The 17,796-nt window shown below is 39.6% G+C and overlaps 1 protein-coding gene and 2 long non-coding RNA genes across 4 annotated transcripts; 2 read left to right on the top strand and 1 right to left on the bottom strand.

The window, feature by feature from the left end:
• The first annotated feature begins 143 nt into the window (after positions 1-143).
• LOC103985350 (gamma-tubulin complex component 2) lies at positions 144-13,112 on the top strand. 2 transcript variants are annotated; one of them, XM_018825750.2, is made up of 22 exons: positions 144-330; positions 420-478; positions 630-675; positions 754-888; positions 964-1,095; positions 2,220-2,303; positions 2,405-2,503; positions 2,862-2,953; positions 3,124-3,196; positions 3,274-3,426; positions 3,567-3,686; positions 3,778-3,831; positions 9,989-10,072; positions 10,180-10,254; positions 10,343-10,489; positions 10,572-10,697; positions 10,782-10,889; positions 10,964-11,026; positions 11,125-11,199; positions 12,078-12,283; positions 12,373-12,510; positions 12,620-13,112. In XM_018825750.2, the coding sequence occupies exons 1-21, from the start codon at positions 262-264 to the stop codon at positions 12,497-12,499; spliced, it is 2,127 nt and encodes a 708-aa protein (XP_018681295.2). In that variant the 5' UTR covers positions 144-261; the 3' UTR covers positions 12,500-12,510; positions 12,620-13,112. The 2 variants fall into 2 exon arrangements, with proteins under 2 accessions (XP_018681295.2, XP_018681296.2); XM_018825751.2 differs by having other exon boundaries at positions 12,631-13,112.
• A 1,176-nt stretch (positions 13,113-14,288) lies between these two features.
• On the top strand, positions 14,289-15,304 carry LOC135637649 (uncharacterized). Its single transcript, XR_010496347.1, has 3 exons — positions 14,289-14,471; positions 15,112-15,146; positions 15,221-15,304. It is a non-coding gene; the product is annotated as an uncharacterized LOC135637649 (long non-coding RNA).
• On the bottom strand, positions 15,205-17,618 carry LOC135637648 (uncharacterized). Its single transcript, XR_010496346.1, has 2 exons — positions 17,456-17,618; positions 15,205-15,735 (listed from the first exon to the last, which is right to left on the bottom strand). It is a non-coding gene; the product is annotated as an uncharacterized LOC135637648 (long non-coding RNA).
• Positions 17,619-17,796: the final 178 nt, after the last annotated feature.

A 17,796-nucleotide genomic window follows, 5' to 3' on the forward strand; every position in this document is an offset into this window, starting at 1 on the left:
AAATAAATAAATAAAAATATTTTTTTGAATATTTTTTAAAAGGCATTAATGTTAGTTTAAATTTCAATTTAGAAGGGCAAAAAAATAAATATTGCTCATTTTTAGGGATATATATGGAAGTTTGTCGCTTCTTTTTTAATTTTCTTTTGATGGGAAAAATAAGCTCGAGAGGAAACCCGCCCTTTTCTTTGGATCTCTCTCGCTCGCCACGATCGGGGTTGAAGTTTAGGGTTTCGATCTGAGGAGCTTCGTCCCACCGCCATGGACCCGACCCCCGGTACCCCTCGATGGAACCTGGACCGCCCCTTCCTCACCGGCCGGTTCCATCAGGTTCCGTGCTCTCTAACCTTTCCCTCTTTCTCAGTCGGCCTCTGCCGCCAGATCCCTGCTTCTTTCCCTTATTTCTGCAAACATTTCAGGAAATCAAAGCCCCAGCGCAGGCCGCGGGATCGAGACTCTTCTCTATGGAGTCCTTCAGGTACGGCGGTCCGCCTCCGTGTTCGATCGGCTTACTGGCCGCTAACTTTAGTAGTGAAATAAGTCTCTTTAAATTTCCTTTTTGGACGTAATCGACTGCATTATGGAGTTTTTTTAGATACATTTCAAAACTTTGATACATCTCTTTGCAGTCGTGGTTCAGATAATGTCATTGGATCATACCCAGTTTCGGTTCAGGTAAAGTTCGACATGTTGAGGTGGTTAACATTTACTGTGGGAGGAATGACGAACCGTGTAGTTGTTTTGGATGCGTAGGAGCTTTTGGTCATTGATGACCTTCTGTCCGCTCTAGTGGGCATCGAGGGGCGCTACATTTCAATTAAGAGAGTGAGGGGTAAGGCAGGCCATGTTATCTTTCATATAGATCCGTCCATGGACCTCGCACTGCAGGTCAGTCACTAAATTTTTCTATGTATAAGCAGTTCGATCAGCTTTCATGGGGCTGATTAACTTCTCTTAGTGCAGGAATTGACAGAGAGGATTTTCCCTCTCTGTCAGAACTATGTGTTGATCAATCACTTTGTGGAGTCCAAGTCACATTTCAAAAGTGGTTTGGTTAACCATGCATTTGCTGCTGCATTAAGAGCACTCCTTCTGGTATAGAAAAACTTCACTCTCACACTCTCACATGCTATCAAACTTGTTACTCATGTGCAGGCTCATTTTGTTGGATACTGTCAATTAGTTATGTCTTCTGTCTATTTTCACATAGTCAGTGAATTATCTTGGAACAATGAATCTGTACTTAAAGGCACTGCTGAAGTTCCTTAACTTGGTCTACCTATTCATCCATCAGTCCATCCATCCATCCATCCATTATTGATTCTCCATCATGTGCACTAATTGGATATACTTCTGCCTTTTAGCTTTGTAAGACAAATAAAAAGAAAAAAGTCTACGAACCAACATTTCTCTCAAGGTCTTTTTGCTGGGGCATTCAAATGCGGAGATAAAAGGAGAGGATATGAAAGCAAATTCTGATTGTATACATGGTTCACAGTTATGTTGTTGGGTTCGTTTTTAATCTATTAGTAGGTCTGGGGTTTGTGGTGGTGTATATATGGGTCACAGTTATGTTGTTGGATTTGTTCTTCATCGTTTAAGATGGTGCATATATGTGTTAAGAACTATAGATATTATACTTAGAAGAGATGAAACAATTACTATTAGTAGCATGAGAGAGAGGTAGAGAAAGACTTAGGAAAATCTTATTAGAAATTATAAATAAAGAGTTAAATACTTTTAGTAAAATTAAAGCTTATTGGCGGTAAAAATTTATGTAGTCAATTCCAAATAGTTGGGACCTTATTTTTTGTTGTTGTTGTTGTATTAGGACTGTGGCGAAATTGATGGTATCTCGTCACTCAGGTGCCCTAGCAGCCATTATTTTTTCTTGTTTACTTAATCCACAGAAAAATAGAACATCACCAGATACCAAGGCAGTTGCAGTAGTAACAAAATTTTTAGCAATAGACCTGCTGTTGGATAGTTGTAGTTGGTATTTGACATGGAAACGGACCTAGACTATATTCTAGCTCTTACAATAATGTGTCATATATGCTCTATAGGTTTTTATTATGATAGTATCATTTGACACTTTTCTGGATCCTAATCAGAACTATTGCCAGCTCCCATGGCAAAGATATTATGTTGTGGAACTTGGTGATTGCTTATTCAGCTTTCCGACATCTATCTTTTTTTTTTTCTTCAAATTATACCAGGATTACCAGGCAATGGTTGCACAACTGGAACATCAGTTTCTCCTTGGAAGGCTCTCAGTTCAAGGATTATGGTTCTTTTGCCAGGTTTTGATCTTTCCTTCTCTTTTTTAGTCGCCAACATCTTAAACTTAATTTTGGCTGCTTATCAATAGATTGTTTTAAACCTTAATAACTGTATTCTGCAGCCTATGATGGGATCCTTGCATGCTTTGTCAATTGTGGTTGAGAAGGCTTCTTCCAACAATTTCTCAGGTGCTACTACGCTTAACCTTTTGCAGAGTCAGGTAAAACATCTTATATACGACCTTGGTTTCCAAATTTTACTGTGTTTATGTTTGCCTCTCTGTGTTGTCATTCTTTGATGTTCCTCAACACTTTGACATCACAGTCTCCAATACTTGAGTGGCTAAAGTCATTTATAACATCACTTTTACCAGTTCTTTTTTTTTTTAATTTCTATAATAGTTATATAGGTGGATTTTTTATTATACTATAATCGTGTACATTTAAACTTTTGTGCTCCTTCTTAGAAGACTATGTGGTGCCCTTTACTATTGGGTTCTGTGCATATGCTCCAGTTTTGAACATGTTTTATCCTGTAATTGTCACTATTTTTATTTTTTCTTTTTGTATATTTTTCAGGCCAAAGCAATGGCAGGTGATAATGCAGTTCGATCATTGCTTGAGAAGATGACACAACGTGCAAGTTCTGCATACCTGGCAATATTAGAGAGGTGTTTTCTCTCAAATTTTCATTTATGAACATTATGATTCTTGATTTGTAGTGGATTCTTTTTCTTTGATGCAATTTTTTTGTCAAATTATTCTTTTATAACTACAACGATTGGCACATTGTGCTGAAAAATTCTCTCCTATCTTTTTGCTTATTATTGTATAACTGTAGGTGGGTATATGAGGGTGTTATTGATGACCCTTATGGTGAATTTTTTATTGCTGAAAACAAATCATTGCAGAAGGTACTTTATATAAGCACACTGATGCAACCTTTCTTTTAGTGTTCTTCTCTAAAGGATCTTTGTTTGTATTTCTTTAGGAAAGTCTTACTCAGGATTATGATACCAAGTATTGGGTACAGCGTTATAGCCTCAAAGATGGTATTCCCAGTTTCCTTGTCAGTGTTGCAGGGATAATCTTGACAACAGGAAAATACTTGAATGTCATGAGGGAATGTGGGCATAATGTTCAGGTAAATTCTTATGATGAAGCTCTTCTGGAAAGAGATTAGGATTTCACTTTTCCAAATGGAGAGAGAGTTAAAGGATGATTCTCCAGAGCATATTTCCTTTCAAGTGAGTTTTAAGAAAGCAAAGAATTTCTCATGATTAGGTACCTTTATCAGAAAATTCAAAGTTGACAAGCATTGAGTCAAACCATCATTATCTTGAATGCATCAAATCTGCTTACGATTTTGCAAGTGGTGAGCTCTTGAATCTTATCAAACATAAGGTAAAATTGTTAAATCATGGTTTCTGTGACTTCTTTTGGATTATCTGTTGTTAGTGTGTGTTCAATTATCAATAACCGTTATTTTCTGCAGTATGACCTCATCGGAAAACTGCGGTCTATGAAGCGCTACTTTCTTCTTGACCAGGTAACTCATAATAGTATTTACTTCAATTGCTGGTAGGGCATATTTGATGGCCCATGTACCTAGCAACATCAGTTTAAGTGTTTACCTAGTTTTGAATAACTCAGTGTAAACTAATTTTCCTCTTCACATGTCATGTTTATATTTGAGCCAGTTTCTGCTACAAGCTTTCTATGAGATAATTTGTTTGGTGGATATTCTTATTTGAGTTTGTTCATGATCTCTGCAATTTAATGCTGAATGGATTTTTCTTCTCTGACATCTGATCAGTCCAAGTATACTGTTGTTATTCTATAAAATCTTCAATATCCTTGAAAAAGAAGTCATGGTGTAGAACAACCATTAAACCTAAGTTCATCTGTTATTATTTTGGTGGATATTCTTCATTGAGTATGTTCATGATCTCCAGTCTCCACAAATTTAACACTGAATGGATTTTTCTTCTCTGATATCTGATCAGTCATGCTGCAAGTATACTGTTGTTATTTTATAATATCGTTGACAAAGAAGTCATGGTGTAGAATGTCCATTAAACCTAAGATACATCTGTTATCATTTTAATATGAACATCTACAATTTAAGTGCATATGCACTTGATGTTGAATTCACATATCGAATAAGTATTCATTGTACTGTACACAAACTGGTGTCTCTTGGTACTGCATTTATACTCTATATATACTTCTAAATTAAACCTTGTTGTATTTTAACATTGTTCTGTAGATATAGAGTCTCTTGAGAATACTATGTTGTTCTATATTGATAGCTTTTCTCTGAACTTATTTACTAAAGGCTAATTAAAATTGCATGAAGGTTTGGAGTCTTTGGACTATCTTTGAGAGTCCAGGTTGACATTTCATCTACAAGTATTATGGTTAACATGATGCATATTATTTTAGAATAAACAAACCTAGTTCTGGTTGACTTTGAATGTTATTTTGGAGACTTAAGTCATGCGTCTGTATGGAGAGGTCATTTAAATTTAGTGCTTGTTTACTTAGAAAGTACATGATGAGCAACTTCAATTAGATTTAGTGTTGTCCATTTCTGTTGCAAAACATTTACAAGAAAAACATGCATTGACAGTTCTTAAAATATGACTAAACTAAGCCAATAGGAAACTGTAAATTGTATGTGTTCAATTTTGTTGTTTTATAGGAGTTTTATATCCATACTTTTATTTGGTATTGTGTTTGATTGATGAGTTGGATGGTAACTGGGGACTTATTTTTCAATATTCTCTAAGAACAATGAGCAGTCTATGGTATAGAGGAGGAACGAGAAGGGTTTTTTTTGAAGGGATATTAATACAAGAGAGTTTCTTCAGAAGCTACTATTGTGAAACAGGAAATTACAGTGGATTCTTATTAGAGTTTACTCATTTTAGATAAATTTTAGGAATTTTGAACATATATATGAGGGCATTTCAGGAGGAATTCACCACATTATCACGACCGACCTTAGTTGGTTTTGCCTAAGGCGTGCGGCACCCTCGCGCGTCCGTCCGCAAAGGTCAGCCTCCCCGAAGCCTCCCATTGTACCTTAGGACCAACAAAAGAGAGAACGAGTTAAAGAGAACGCCTCAATCGGGATCCACAAGCAAACATATCCGAAAAACACTTCATAGACAATGCAAGTTACAAACAGACTTTACAAGCTCTGAATAGTTGCACAACAAAGGGTAAAATGGTCCATTATAGACCGAAAAGCTCTCGCACGTGTCTACATGACACAACCTTTATTTACAAGCCTAAAGAGGCCACAAACCCAACTAACATGGGACTATTTAGCCTTCGGCCGCCCCTCTACCTGCTGTACAAAGTATAAACGTGCCTAAAGATAATAGACAGACATAAGCATTACATCCAGCATCTTGTTTAGAAGTTTGTCCGTTACATTCTCCCCCACTTATCCCTTCAACGTCCTCGTCGAAGCCTTTGTGAACATTGCAACCCTTCGCCTTTGCTGAGTCTTCAATCTTCTGCTCCAGTTGCAATGCGCCTCCTGGCTCCCAGCTGCTCTCCGCTGCTGTTTCTGAGTAGTCGAACCTTTGATCCGCCATGCTGCTTCAACTCGCCAATGACTCTGACTCTGGTGTGGGGTTGGCTGAGTTGTGTTGATCCTTGTCGATTCTTGCGGATCCACCAAATGAAGGGAAAAGACCATCTTTTCTGCGTCAGTCTCTCAAAATTTCCACATGCTGCTTGAACTGGGTGGATGCTTGTTGGAGCTTTAACAAGCATCGCCTCGCAAACTTATGAAGTTTTGGGTCCTTCCTCCACAAAATCTGCTCATTGACTCTTCTTTCAGTTAGTTGTCACATCCAAGTAGGTTCGCATCACTTCCGCTTTCGATTGGCATTTCGTTGGGAAATGAAGCGGACGATCTACTCTCAGTAGCACTGATCACCGTTGGTGAGGATTTGACAACTATTGTCTTCCATTATCTTCGAAGGGTCTTTGAACTTGTGCAGAGCTCCTCTGCTGGATAGATAAGAGAACTAGGGTACTCGGTTTCGCCCATTCTCTTAAGAGTTGAGAAGGCAAAGGTTACTTTGACTTCGCCCGCCTCCTCGAGGTTGTACTTCTTGCATCGAGCTGGTTACTAGACTTCGCCTGCTCTTTGCTCACACTTCTGAAGCACTTGAAGTGTTTGCACTCCTTGCGTTGAGTTGGCTACTGTGATTCACCTTCTCAATGCCATCGAACTTCTGGAATGCGGGAAGTTTTCACCCCAACTTGGAGTAATTCTCTGATAGATGAGGTCGCCTTTGGGATTGTACCGTCTTCTCCATCAACCCTGCCGCCTACTCCACTGAGTAGCAAAGGTACAGCACCGCGTACTGCCTGCTTCGTTCCTTGGTCGTGCACTCTTGCATGACCCGAAGTCCTTCACTTACGGCTATCTTGATGAGAAACTTGTTGACACCGGTCTTACGAAGTTTCTTGGCCTCTGCCCTTCAGCCTTGTCTCGGTACTTGGAGATTGCCTCTGCATGCTCCACCTCCTCGGCCCCTTTCACGACCAAGCGCTCTCCCTCCATGAGAGCAAGGGATCAATGACTTGCACGGAAGTCCCGCCTCTGCGGTACCATGGCGCTGGCAGGCCCATGGCCCTACTATCCGTCGCCTCGCCTCTGTATCCCTTTTCTGCATGATCAGTAGAAATGTCTCTGTGGCACTCCTCTGAGTCCACCTCCATTCTGACTGATGCTTGATTTTGGGTAGCTAAGTCCCTCTGGACTCATCGTCGCTTCTTCGCCCCTTTCGACCCCTTGCTTCAACACCTCTGTGTTCTCCAAGCAGTCCGTTTGGTCGATGGAAAGACAGACTGCAACTCCCATGCATGGCCTCTGCCATCACGTTGTAGAGTTTGCACCAATTCTGTTCTCCTTAGCTTCCTTGGTAGCAACGTTCGCTTACTCGACCTTGTCCTCTGACTTGTCGGGCTCCCTTAAGCGAATATGAGCTCTGGAGTAGTCCAACTCTCCAGCTGCTTCGATCATACTTCTGTATGATCAAGTCCCTCCCATGGAACTCACTGGTACTTGCATTCGAACTTTTCCCTTGGTGGAACACAGCCCCCATATGCTGATGACCAAGGTTTTCATCCGATGCAAAATTCGGTGCACGCCCGGAAGACCCGCCTTTGCGGTACCATGGCCTTCACTCCTTGAATCCATAGCCCTTCTTGTCGTCGTGTTGTTCACCAAAGCGGAGCTCCCAGTAGCTCCCGATCATACCTCCATATGATCTCATCCCTCACGGGACGATGTCGTGTGTGTCGCATTGCCACGAACTGTTCCACCACGATCCGCTGCACCATGTCGCCTCCTGGTGACATCTCCATTGCATACTGATCTTTGTGGAATAAACTCGAATTGTGAACCCTCCATGTGTGGCCTCTGCCAATACATCGCAGGGTCTCCTCCACCTTCGATTTTGTTCACTCCTTTGGCAATCGACCTTCATCCACCCACTCTTGGGTCACACCTAGATGAAGAACCGCTCTAGGACAGTCCGTCGCCTAGTAGCTCCCGAAGTCCACCGACTTCACTATAGTTTGTGCACCATTGTCTAGATCCTGGGCCTCTGCCCCTACCAGCACAATCTCCGCTACGCACTGCTTCCTTCATAGCAACTCAAATGGCAACACTGTGGCATATTCTTCAAGAGTACCCGCCTCTGCGTCCCCTTGCCCCGTGCTAAGGCCCTTCTGAACCCAACTTCGCCTCCGCAAATTGAGTCGCCTTAGTTCCTCCATCAAATGCTCCTCCGAGATAAGGTGCATGTGCCCAGAAGCTCCCTTCGTCTTTGGCACCATGCAAGATGAGTCCGCTCCGTCAGAATGAAGGATCCATGGAACAACATGATCCTACCCTTGCCTCTGCAAGAGTTCATGTCTTTGACCTCTGTCTAAGGAAAGCACTGTGCTTCTGCTCCATGTTCCAACTTCTCTGCTGGCTCCCTTCATGCGGCTTGGGTACTTCGCCAAGTTACACCCAAGTTGCTCCGCTCCTCGTTTTTGCATTGAGTCGATGGTGGCCCTCTCGCCCTCCATTCCACGGGTCAGCCCTCCCTTGAGTCCGATCTCCATATCGACTCTAAGTGTGCCTTCATTTAAGTTGCTTCAGGTTGCTCCCCCACTTGATCTCGCAATGCATCCACCAATGCATTCTCTCGAGCGAGATCATGCGACAACTCCTCGCCGCTTGCTCAGTCCATCGAGCTTCGTGAAGTTGTTGTTTGTGAGGTACTCCTCCTCAACATGTGAAGTCCGTCTCACATGATTCTCCCTCTGGAGTGCCGAGACTTATCCCTCCTAGATAACTGTCCCGTTGGAGCAACATCTCTCTTCGTTTCGGAGACCATCATCCCCTTGGACTACTCCGATCTGCTGAACAAGCTATGCATTGCTCTGCCTCTTGCAAACGCACTTGCTAGATTGCGCCTCCACGTCAATACAGCCACCGCCGCACCCCTCAAGGCCTAGCAACATGCAAAACTCGTTGCACACTTCAGCCTCCTCCGGACGTATCCTTCACATGACGAAGAGAAAGTTTCAATGCTCCATGGCGCCGAGTCTCGGTCGCTTTGGGATGGCCACGAACATTCCATCGTCCGCATACAAGCCCATGCATGAGTACCAAATTCTTCGAGTTAGCAATTCCCCTCACCTCTGTGAGCTTTGCATAACTCTTTTGGTCGTTGAGCAACTCATTCCACCTTGCATGGTCTCATTCTTGCCAAGCGCCTCGCTTGCCTAGAGCACCATCAAGTATAGTTGTCAACGTTGAGCCGTAGCTCAAACTCAGCCATCCCAACCTTTGTGCGCTCCAAATTCAACCAAGCTTGCCTGTTCTCGTGGTGCCTCTTGCGCGAAGGGTTGGCCATTCCTCTGAATGCCAATCTCGGATGCTCGCTCCTCTGAGCGACTCTTTTCCCTACATCTCCATACCCGTTTTCCCTCAAACGGTCGCGCGTGTGCTGACTGCCCTCAACGCAGCCCCGCTAGGTCCCCCACGTTTGCATGTCAAGTGTTTCTATGAGTGCTTGTCCCGCTCTGATACCATAATGTCACGACCTTAGCTGGTTTTGCCTAAGGCGTGCGGCACCCTCGCGCGTCCGTCCGCAAAGGTCAGCCTCCCCGAAGCCTCCCATTGTCCCTTAGGACCAACAAAAGAGAGAACGGGTTAAAGAGAACGCCTCAATCGGGATCCACAAGCAAACATGTCCGAAAAACACTTCATAGACAATGCAAGTTACAAACAGACTTTACAAGCTCTAAATAGTTGCACAACAAAGGGTAAAATGGTCCATTATAGACCGAAAAGCTCTCGCACGTGTCTACATGACACAACCTTTATTTACAAGCCTAAAGAGGCCACAAACCCAACTAACATGAGACTATTTAGCCTACGGCCGCCCCTCTACCTGCTGTACAAAGTATAAACGTGCCTAAAGACAACGGACAGACATAAGCATTACATCCAACATCTTGTTTAGAAGTTTGTCCGTTACAACATGGCAGAAAAATTGCTGGTTTTATATAATAGTGTGTTATATGCTTCGTGCTCTTGTTATTTGTTTCCATGTTGTGCATTCTTTCTTGAGGTAATTACTGTTTTTGTAAATTTACTAACATTCCTCATGGTCTCATAGGGTGATTATTTGGTTCATTTTATGGATATTTCTCGAGATGAGCTTGCTAAAAGACCTGAGGAAATTTCTGTTGAGAAGCTGCAGGTGTTCTTTCGTGTTATTTATTAGTGATTTGGAACCTGTACTTTTTATGTACCAGTGAAATTCACTATCAGATTTCTAATATGGTTTCTCTGTCACTTGATTTACAGTCACTTCTTGATCTGGCTTTGCGTTCAACAGCTGCTGCTTCAGATCCATGTCATGAGGAGTTGACATGTTGTGTGGTAATTTATGAAGCTTATATTATGGCATGCATTTGCTGATTTTGGGGAGCATTATTATTTATGAGTTCCAAATTTTTTCACCAACCAGGAAAGAGTTTCATTGCTCAAAAGACTAAGCACACTTAAAGATTTGGATTCCACTGAACCTTCAGAAGGTAATAGACTTCCTGATTCTGATCCTCAGTCTGAGCTGTTCAGTATCACTGGCTTGGAGACATTCTGCCTTAGTTACAAGGTTCTGTTCACTTTTTCTCAGTTGATTTCTTTTATTTAGCAGCTCCTCTTGGAGACAAAATTTATCATGTTGGTTATTTCAGGTTCAATGGCCATTATCACTAATTATTCCAAGAAAAGCTCTAACAAAATACCAGTTGATTTTCCGTCTCCTGTTCCACTGCAAACACGTAAACCGTCAACTTTGCATGGCCTGGCAAGTACATCAAGTATGATTGCTTCTCTTTCTTCTGGATGATTTGTCTGAATCATTCTTATCCACTTCATTGGATAAACCAGTAATTATCATTCAGGGGTTTCGTGCCATCAACATTCTTGGAACGGCCATCCTCAGATCTTCTATTCTTTGCCGAAGCATGATTAAATTTATCAATAGCCTTTTGCATTATTTAACTTTCGAGGTAAAATCCATCTTCCTTTGATGTACAGTCTGGCTTTGTTGGAATTCATTCCCTAATGATGTATACTCTTTCAGGTCCTTGAACCAAATTGGCATTTGATGCATGACAGACTTCAAACTGTGAAGAGTGTAGATGAGGTTTTGAACATTTTTACTCAAATAAAATACATGGAAGTTGTGAAACTTTAATATGCTATTTAGTACATTATTATTTCACAATTAGGTGATGCTTGCAGGTAATCCAATTCCATGACTTCTTCCTCCAGAAATGTCTGAAAGAATGCTTGCTTCTTTTACCTCAGGTTTTTAAGGTTGGTCTATCTCTATTCTTTGGAGATATATATATGTATGTATGTATGTATGTATATATATATATATATATATATATATGTATGATTCTATTGCAGGTTTTTTCTGTTTATGATTCTAAAATTGTTGGTCACTGATAGTGTCCTTGTGCTTCTACATTCTTTTTTGGATTAATATGAATTATGCTCAGCATTTGTTTAATGTTTCTGAACTCTGATCTTTTTGTAACCCTATCAATTAGCAGCTGCATTAACTATTCTACCATCAAGCCTTTTCAATTTTTTTGGTCCAGTCCGAATAAAATAGACCTAGGAACTGGCAGGAGTGGTTCCTAACCTATATACCTACAGTTTCAAGTTTCAGACCAAGGGAATAACATACAATTTTGGTGGTTTGCCACTTCGCTTCTCATGAAACAGAATTTTACTAGTTCAGCTACACCATTGAAGAGCTCATCAGGATAGAAAGAAAGTGCAGCCTTCCCATTTCTATTTAAGCTTGACTTTTGTACCATTTTCTTTTGGATCTATACTGAAGTTCTAGTATTTCTCTCAGTGGGCATTGGAGTTGATAGAAGGGCTTGGTTTTGAGTTGTCCCATATTCAACTCAGAGTTATTATTTATTTAATTCCTTTTTAGGGTCAGGCAAACAAATGACAATTATATGCTGATGGAGGGCTCATTTTTGTGATGCCCCTCTCTACTGTAAGCTGGCCCATATTTAGCATGCATCTCAGGCCTTTTATGTACTCATACGATACAATAAGCAGACGTCCCAACATAGCTAATGGAAATACTAAATAGATGAACTGTTAGTTGTTTAGAACTTAATATGAGTACTCATTAGTAACATTAACATTAAATTTTTTCCAATGTGCAGAAAATTGAGAAGTTAAAATCAGTTTGCCTTCAGTATGCTGCTTCTATCCAGCTGTTAGTGCCATCAATGTATGTGCCAGAAGTAGCTAGCACAAATGATGGAACTGGTTCCTTTGGACTGGGAAGATCTAAACCATGGAGATCTAAGAATAAGAATCGGCAATTAAAACTTGCAGCTGAGAATACCATAATATGTGATTCCATCATGTATGAAGCACAGTACACTTCAGAAAATTCTTATTTTGGACGTCACCTTCTATTGCATCTGTAATTAGGGTTTGCTTCCTTTCATGCAGGAAATTCGAAAAGGAGTTCAATGATGAGCTCCAGAGTTTAGTTCCCATCCTAAGCAGCAGTTCACAAGCAGAACCATACCTGACGCATCTTGCCCAATGCATTCTTGGGTTGGGAAGCGAACAATAGCTTCTTTGAAGGTGCGTACATCACATCATGCTTCCTTGTTCCCATTGCTTTTGTGAAGCTGTAAATTAAAATTGAATATTTAAGAACTTCAAGTATCACTCTGATGATTTTCCCTACTAGTTCTCCTGTAGTGCCATGCTGTTGCACCTCTTGTCATGGTTGCTCCCCAGTGATAACATATCTTGGCTTGGTTGGAATCATGTCATGGTTCTGAGTTTGCAAGACAAGGGCTAATTACTGCTGAGACAATTTGATGTCGTCGTATGTTCTTGGTTCAGAGCTGTCAGAGTGAAGTACAAAAGAAAGGAACAAAATTCCAGAATCACTTGCATTAGTTATTGAGACAGAAAAATTGGCTACGAGAGGGTTTATTGCAAGTTCTCATTGTATTCTCGCTGTTTGATAAATTCCATGCAGGATAGAATGTTGTATTTAGCAAAGTAGCTTCTACGGTCTTAAAAGATACATTACAGTCCAGCAGAACCGATCTTAGCATCAGATTAAAGTTACTGCATTGTGATTTGGGTGATGATGATCTTAGTCATCATGGAAATAGTTTCTCCACCTGTATTGACTCTGCAAAGTTTTGCACTTTGATTGCCTTTCTTTCTTATATCGTTTTCTATTGACAAACAGATTTCTTAATATTTGTGGAAATTAAGGTACCAGATGTGCAAGTTTATATATATATATATATATATATATATATATATATATATATATATATATATATATATATATATATATATATATATATATATATATATATATATATATATATATATATATATATATACACACACACACTAAAAAATATTTATTTTAAAGAAATTTTTGCGAAGCGTCTCAACTTCTAAAATTTTTTGTAGAGTAGCCTTTTATATGAAGAGATAGTTTTACCTTTGCCTTTGTGGGTTTGTCATTGCCTTCATCTTATACCACTACTCTTGCTTTAATGTAATGCATCTTGTTCTTGTCATTCTTGCTCATGGTATAAGTGATAAATATTGTTGCTCTATCTCTACTCTCGTTTGTCTAGTTGGGTTTACCCTTGTCTCAACAAATCTTGTTAATCTTCATTCGACTTGTTCTCGCCTCTACAAACCTTAGTGGCTCTTGGTGGATTTCACCCTTGTCGTCCTCACTCATTGCATGGATGACCAATGATGAAGGCATAAGCGAAGGGGGTTACATCTGGCATCCTTTCTCATGGCCCTTTGGGCGAGGATGAGATCGTGCGGGCCACCCTTTTGCCTTGCATCACTTTGGCGCGAGTGACAAGTAGTAGTGTTGGGTGATATCGATGATTGGTAGGAGTAATATTATCATTTAGAAAAAAAATAATTTGTAGGAATTTTTGAAAATTTGGATGCTAAATGAATCTTTTTTTTTTTTTAAATTATCATATATATATATATATATATATATATATATATATATATAAGAAACAATGGCAGACGGAATAATTTAAACCAGGTGTTAGAATCCATAAAGCTAATTTTAGCTGCACTTGTTGTACACAGTTGCAGCAGATAAGCATACGCATGGAGACAGCTGTGTCATGGGGACAATTAGTCTTTTCTTTTCTCTCTCTCATTTGTTGTTCTTCCTCTTAATTTGCAAAAGGTGGTCAACCTCAAGTAGCCACGCAAAACACGCTTCCACGTTCATTTCTATCTCTGTGAACAGGATATGATCTGTATGTACTGCACACCATAAAATGGTTGTGTTCTTCTAATGAAAGGTGAATGGGGAATGGAACGCGACTTAACTGTGGGGAAACCCTTCAAGTGAGTAGAACTTGTCTTGCCATTGTCAATTCTCTTTGTTCTTCCAGGATTTGTCATTTGCCTTTTTGATGTTGGAGTTGAATCTTCTCTCTTGTTTGGTTGTCCTTCAGCTTCCATTATCTTATTGGAAGATGTAAGTTTTTTTTGTTGAAATGGATCAGTGGGACAAATTAATCAATCAGGTATGGATTCCATCTCATATGATATGTCTTCAATAAATGTTTCTCCCACACATATATATACATATATATATAGTCTGCCATAAATTAGTAAGTGCTTAAGAACACGTTGGATTGGAAGTGAAAGAAAGGACGAAGTAATAAGAATTCAATATTAGTTCAAAATGATCACATTTTATAATCATTATTAATTGTGAACAAAAGATTTTTGTTTAAATAAAGAAAAGTTGTATTTAGAACTACTATGAGTTATTCATAGTTCTCCAATTAAGGTTATATTTGTAAGTTTGGATGGAATTCAGATATAAGATTATGTCGATTAGCACTTTTATTATTTTTTGATGACATCGAAAGATATAGGCTAATATACCACCCGATATCACCGCTATCAAATCAGTTCGATTAATTGCAAAAACTGGTATCAAAAAAGTATTCTAAATCTGACTTGAGTATTCTACCATAATCATGATCATCAATATCAACATCATCCCCATCACTTCTTTCTTTTCTTTGAGGAAATCATCTTTGCCACCCTACAAAATTAATAACATCTTTCTTAAAGGGTAATAATAAAGGAAAGACCACAAAATGTATGTCTATTTTTTTGTGATTCTAACAATATCTCAACCACATTTCATAACAGATGACATGAGTGAAAGCAAAAGCAGCTCTAAGAAGGTGAGTTTGATACCAAAATGTGCCCATTCTTCTATTCTGTGCTATCAATTCATGATGCTTCTCATAAACAACAGGAAACTGTTTTGGAGCTGAAAGTGTACATGCATTGCAAAGCCTGTGAAAGATCAGTACACAACACTCTCAGAAAACTTGAAGGTATAATATACGTATCGGCTACTCGCTTGGTGAGCATATACAACATATCAAACTGGATTCAGCAACATGAATCAAACTCCTTGTAGGTGTGGAAGCTGTCAAAGTGGACATGAACAGCCACAGAGCCATCGTAACTGGTGAAGTTGACCCAGAAAAGGTTGTGAAGAAGCTCAAGAAGAAGACTGGTAAAAGAGCAGAAATCATCACCAGAAAGAATGAGATGGCTCCAGCAGCTGGTGAATGCAGCAGCAACACAAGTGAAGCGAGTGCAGTCATTCCTGACCACTTTGATCAGACTCTGGTAGCAGGTCTCAGCTTGTTCAGTGATGAAAACCCTAATGCATGTTCAATTACATAGCATGTGTCCTATAGGTTCAAAACCTCATGGCTTATCTTCATCAACTACTTGCAGATCTGTGGCTTCTTTCCTTGCCTATCATAAGATCAACGGAGAACATGAGCAGAAAAATAACCGATAAAACTAAGAAAACAATAAGGTCAATAGATAATTTTATTGGCAAAATGTTGCGAACGCGTCCATGCTAATTACACATGTTTGATTATACAATTGTTTAGTATGATCACAAATGAAAAGATACTAAAAATCCCTAATGTTACTAATTTACAACAAGGAAAATATATACAAGGATGCAAACTAAAATCGAATATCGGTATTCGATTGCTCTTAACCGATAAAACAAATCCATCTTGTTAGCAAATAGATTTCAAACATCAATCATTAATTTCAAATAAAGATGTCAATTGTTAGGTAATGTAATGCTTTTATTATGTAAAACAACCTGCCCTAATTTTACATAATATCTCATGTAATCCATCTTCTTTTACCTAAAAATACACTTTCAACATTCAACACTTTTATTTTTAAAAATGCAATTGGGATGAATCTCATGTAGGGTGGGGTGATAAGTCAAGTAAAAAGATAATGATACCATAATTTAGTCTCACACTAGAGGCAGGAGATTTCAATTGATTTATAGGGTTAAAAATGATATCACTATTAACTTAACAAAATGTTAAGTTCTTAAAATTGGATGTATAGTGTTACACTCCTCGCCTTGAAAACCCTTTTAGTTACAAGCATCTCATCCATATTTGAAAGAAACATCTTGAATTATCGTTGCTTAGACACTTTAACTGATGGCATAAAATCTATGACATCTTGATGCTTCCTCTGCGATGCTCCGAGACAACTCACTCCATCAAGTGCAACTTAAACGCAAATTATTGTTTTTTTTTTGGGAGAAAGAATATCCTTAAAAAGAATAGAGGAGAAAGAAGAAAAAGAAGAAAGGAAGGAGAAAAATAAAGTATTAGAATTAATAACTCGAGTTATGATGTCTTTAGGAGCTTACACGACTTTTATTTATGGTCTCTCTCTCTCTTGCTTTATTTATTTTTTCTCAGCTTACATGTTTATAAGAAAAGCTTATCCCAAATTTATATGAAATCCTCTCGTTACATAGCTTTATCATTCTAAATATAAATTTTAAATAAAAAATTAAGTTGTTAAATCTATACTAAAAGCATATCAGAGTTTCAGCAGACTGATTTGATTTTAAATACTATTTTAGATGCATTGGTGAGACAAACAAGTATTCGAGCCTTGACTTGAATTTTGTCTTGAGAAACAATTGATGAAGAAAATCCCTTTTTTTTCAAAATAAAAAGAGCATATCTGGTTTACCAATGCTTGAATTTCAATGAAATCAAAACATTTAGGGCTCCTACGATTGCCAATTTGTTAGAAATTAAATTAATTCATTGCTTTATGATCCTGATTCATAAGGCTCATCACATGTTTTCTTTTATACTTGGTCGAGTTTTGCCCAAATTAAAACCTCGTTACTCGACTGTAGTTCTTATCGAAAAATTTTATTCCGATGAATTGTCGAGGAAGAGCTTTGTTAAATAGGGTTCGGGACGGTTAGGGTTTGCGATTATTACTACAGCAGATGCGGACTAGACGTCAAAGCAAAGAACCTATCGTCGAGTTATCAAACAATGTAGTTAACCTTGGATCACAAGCGATGATAGAGGCACCAAATCATGCAAGAATTCAAGCAGAATAAGAGGCTCCAAGGAGAGCTAGGAAGAGGAGAGATTTAGTTAGGGTTAGGGCAAAGATCGGGCACCTGTTTCCAAGACGCGCTTTCGCTCTCCGCACCTCGAGCTCGACATCGAGAGTTGGGAGAAGATGAGTGGAGAGTGCCTGGGGATTCGGAGCGTCGGAACTCGATCGGCGAACGGATGCGCAGACGAGCAACCCCCGGTCTGTCCGGTTCGAGCTATTCAAAGATGAACCCGGTTCGATTTGGGTCTCTCGGGAACGGTGACAGGGACACTAACGTAACGCGGTCCCAAGGCTCGCCCGTCTCGCCACGCTGCTTAGGGATGGGGCCCACATTGGGCCCGACTCTGAGACCGCCAATCACGTAGCAGAGGAATCAGAATTGGTAGCACGGTTCAAATCAAG

The sequence above is a fragment of the Musa acuminata genome, chromosome BXJ3-5 (assembly GCF_036884655.1).
Source record: "Musa acuminata AAA Group cultivar baxijiao chromosome BXJ3-5, Cavendish_Baxijiao_AAA, whole genome shotgun sequence".
NCBI lineage: Eukaryota > Viridiplantae > Streptophyta > Magnoliopsida > Zingiberales > Musaceae > Musa > Musa acuminata.

Bases quoted from the DNA above. Each gene is read 5' to 3' on its own strand.
- LOC103985350 (XM_018825750.2), top strand. From the start codon at position 262: ATGGACCCGACCCCCGGTACCCCTCGATGGAACCTGGACCGCCCCTTC. The intron at 2,304-2,404 runs GTTTTGATCTTT...TGTATTCTGCAG, and splicing joins GATTATGGTTCTTTTGCCAG to CCTATGATGGGATCCTTGCA. The intron at 3,197-3,273 runs GTACTTTATATA...GTATTTCTTTAG, and splicing joins AAAACAAATCATTGCAGAAG to GAAAGTCTTACTCAGGATTA.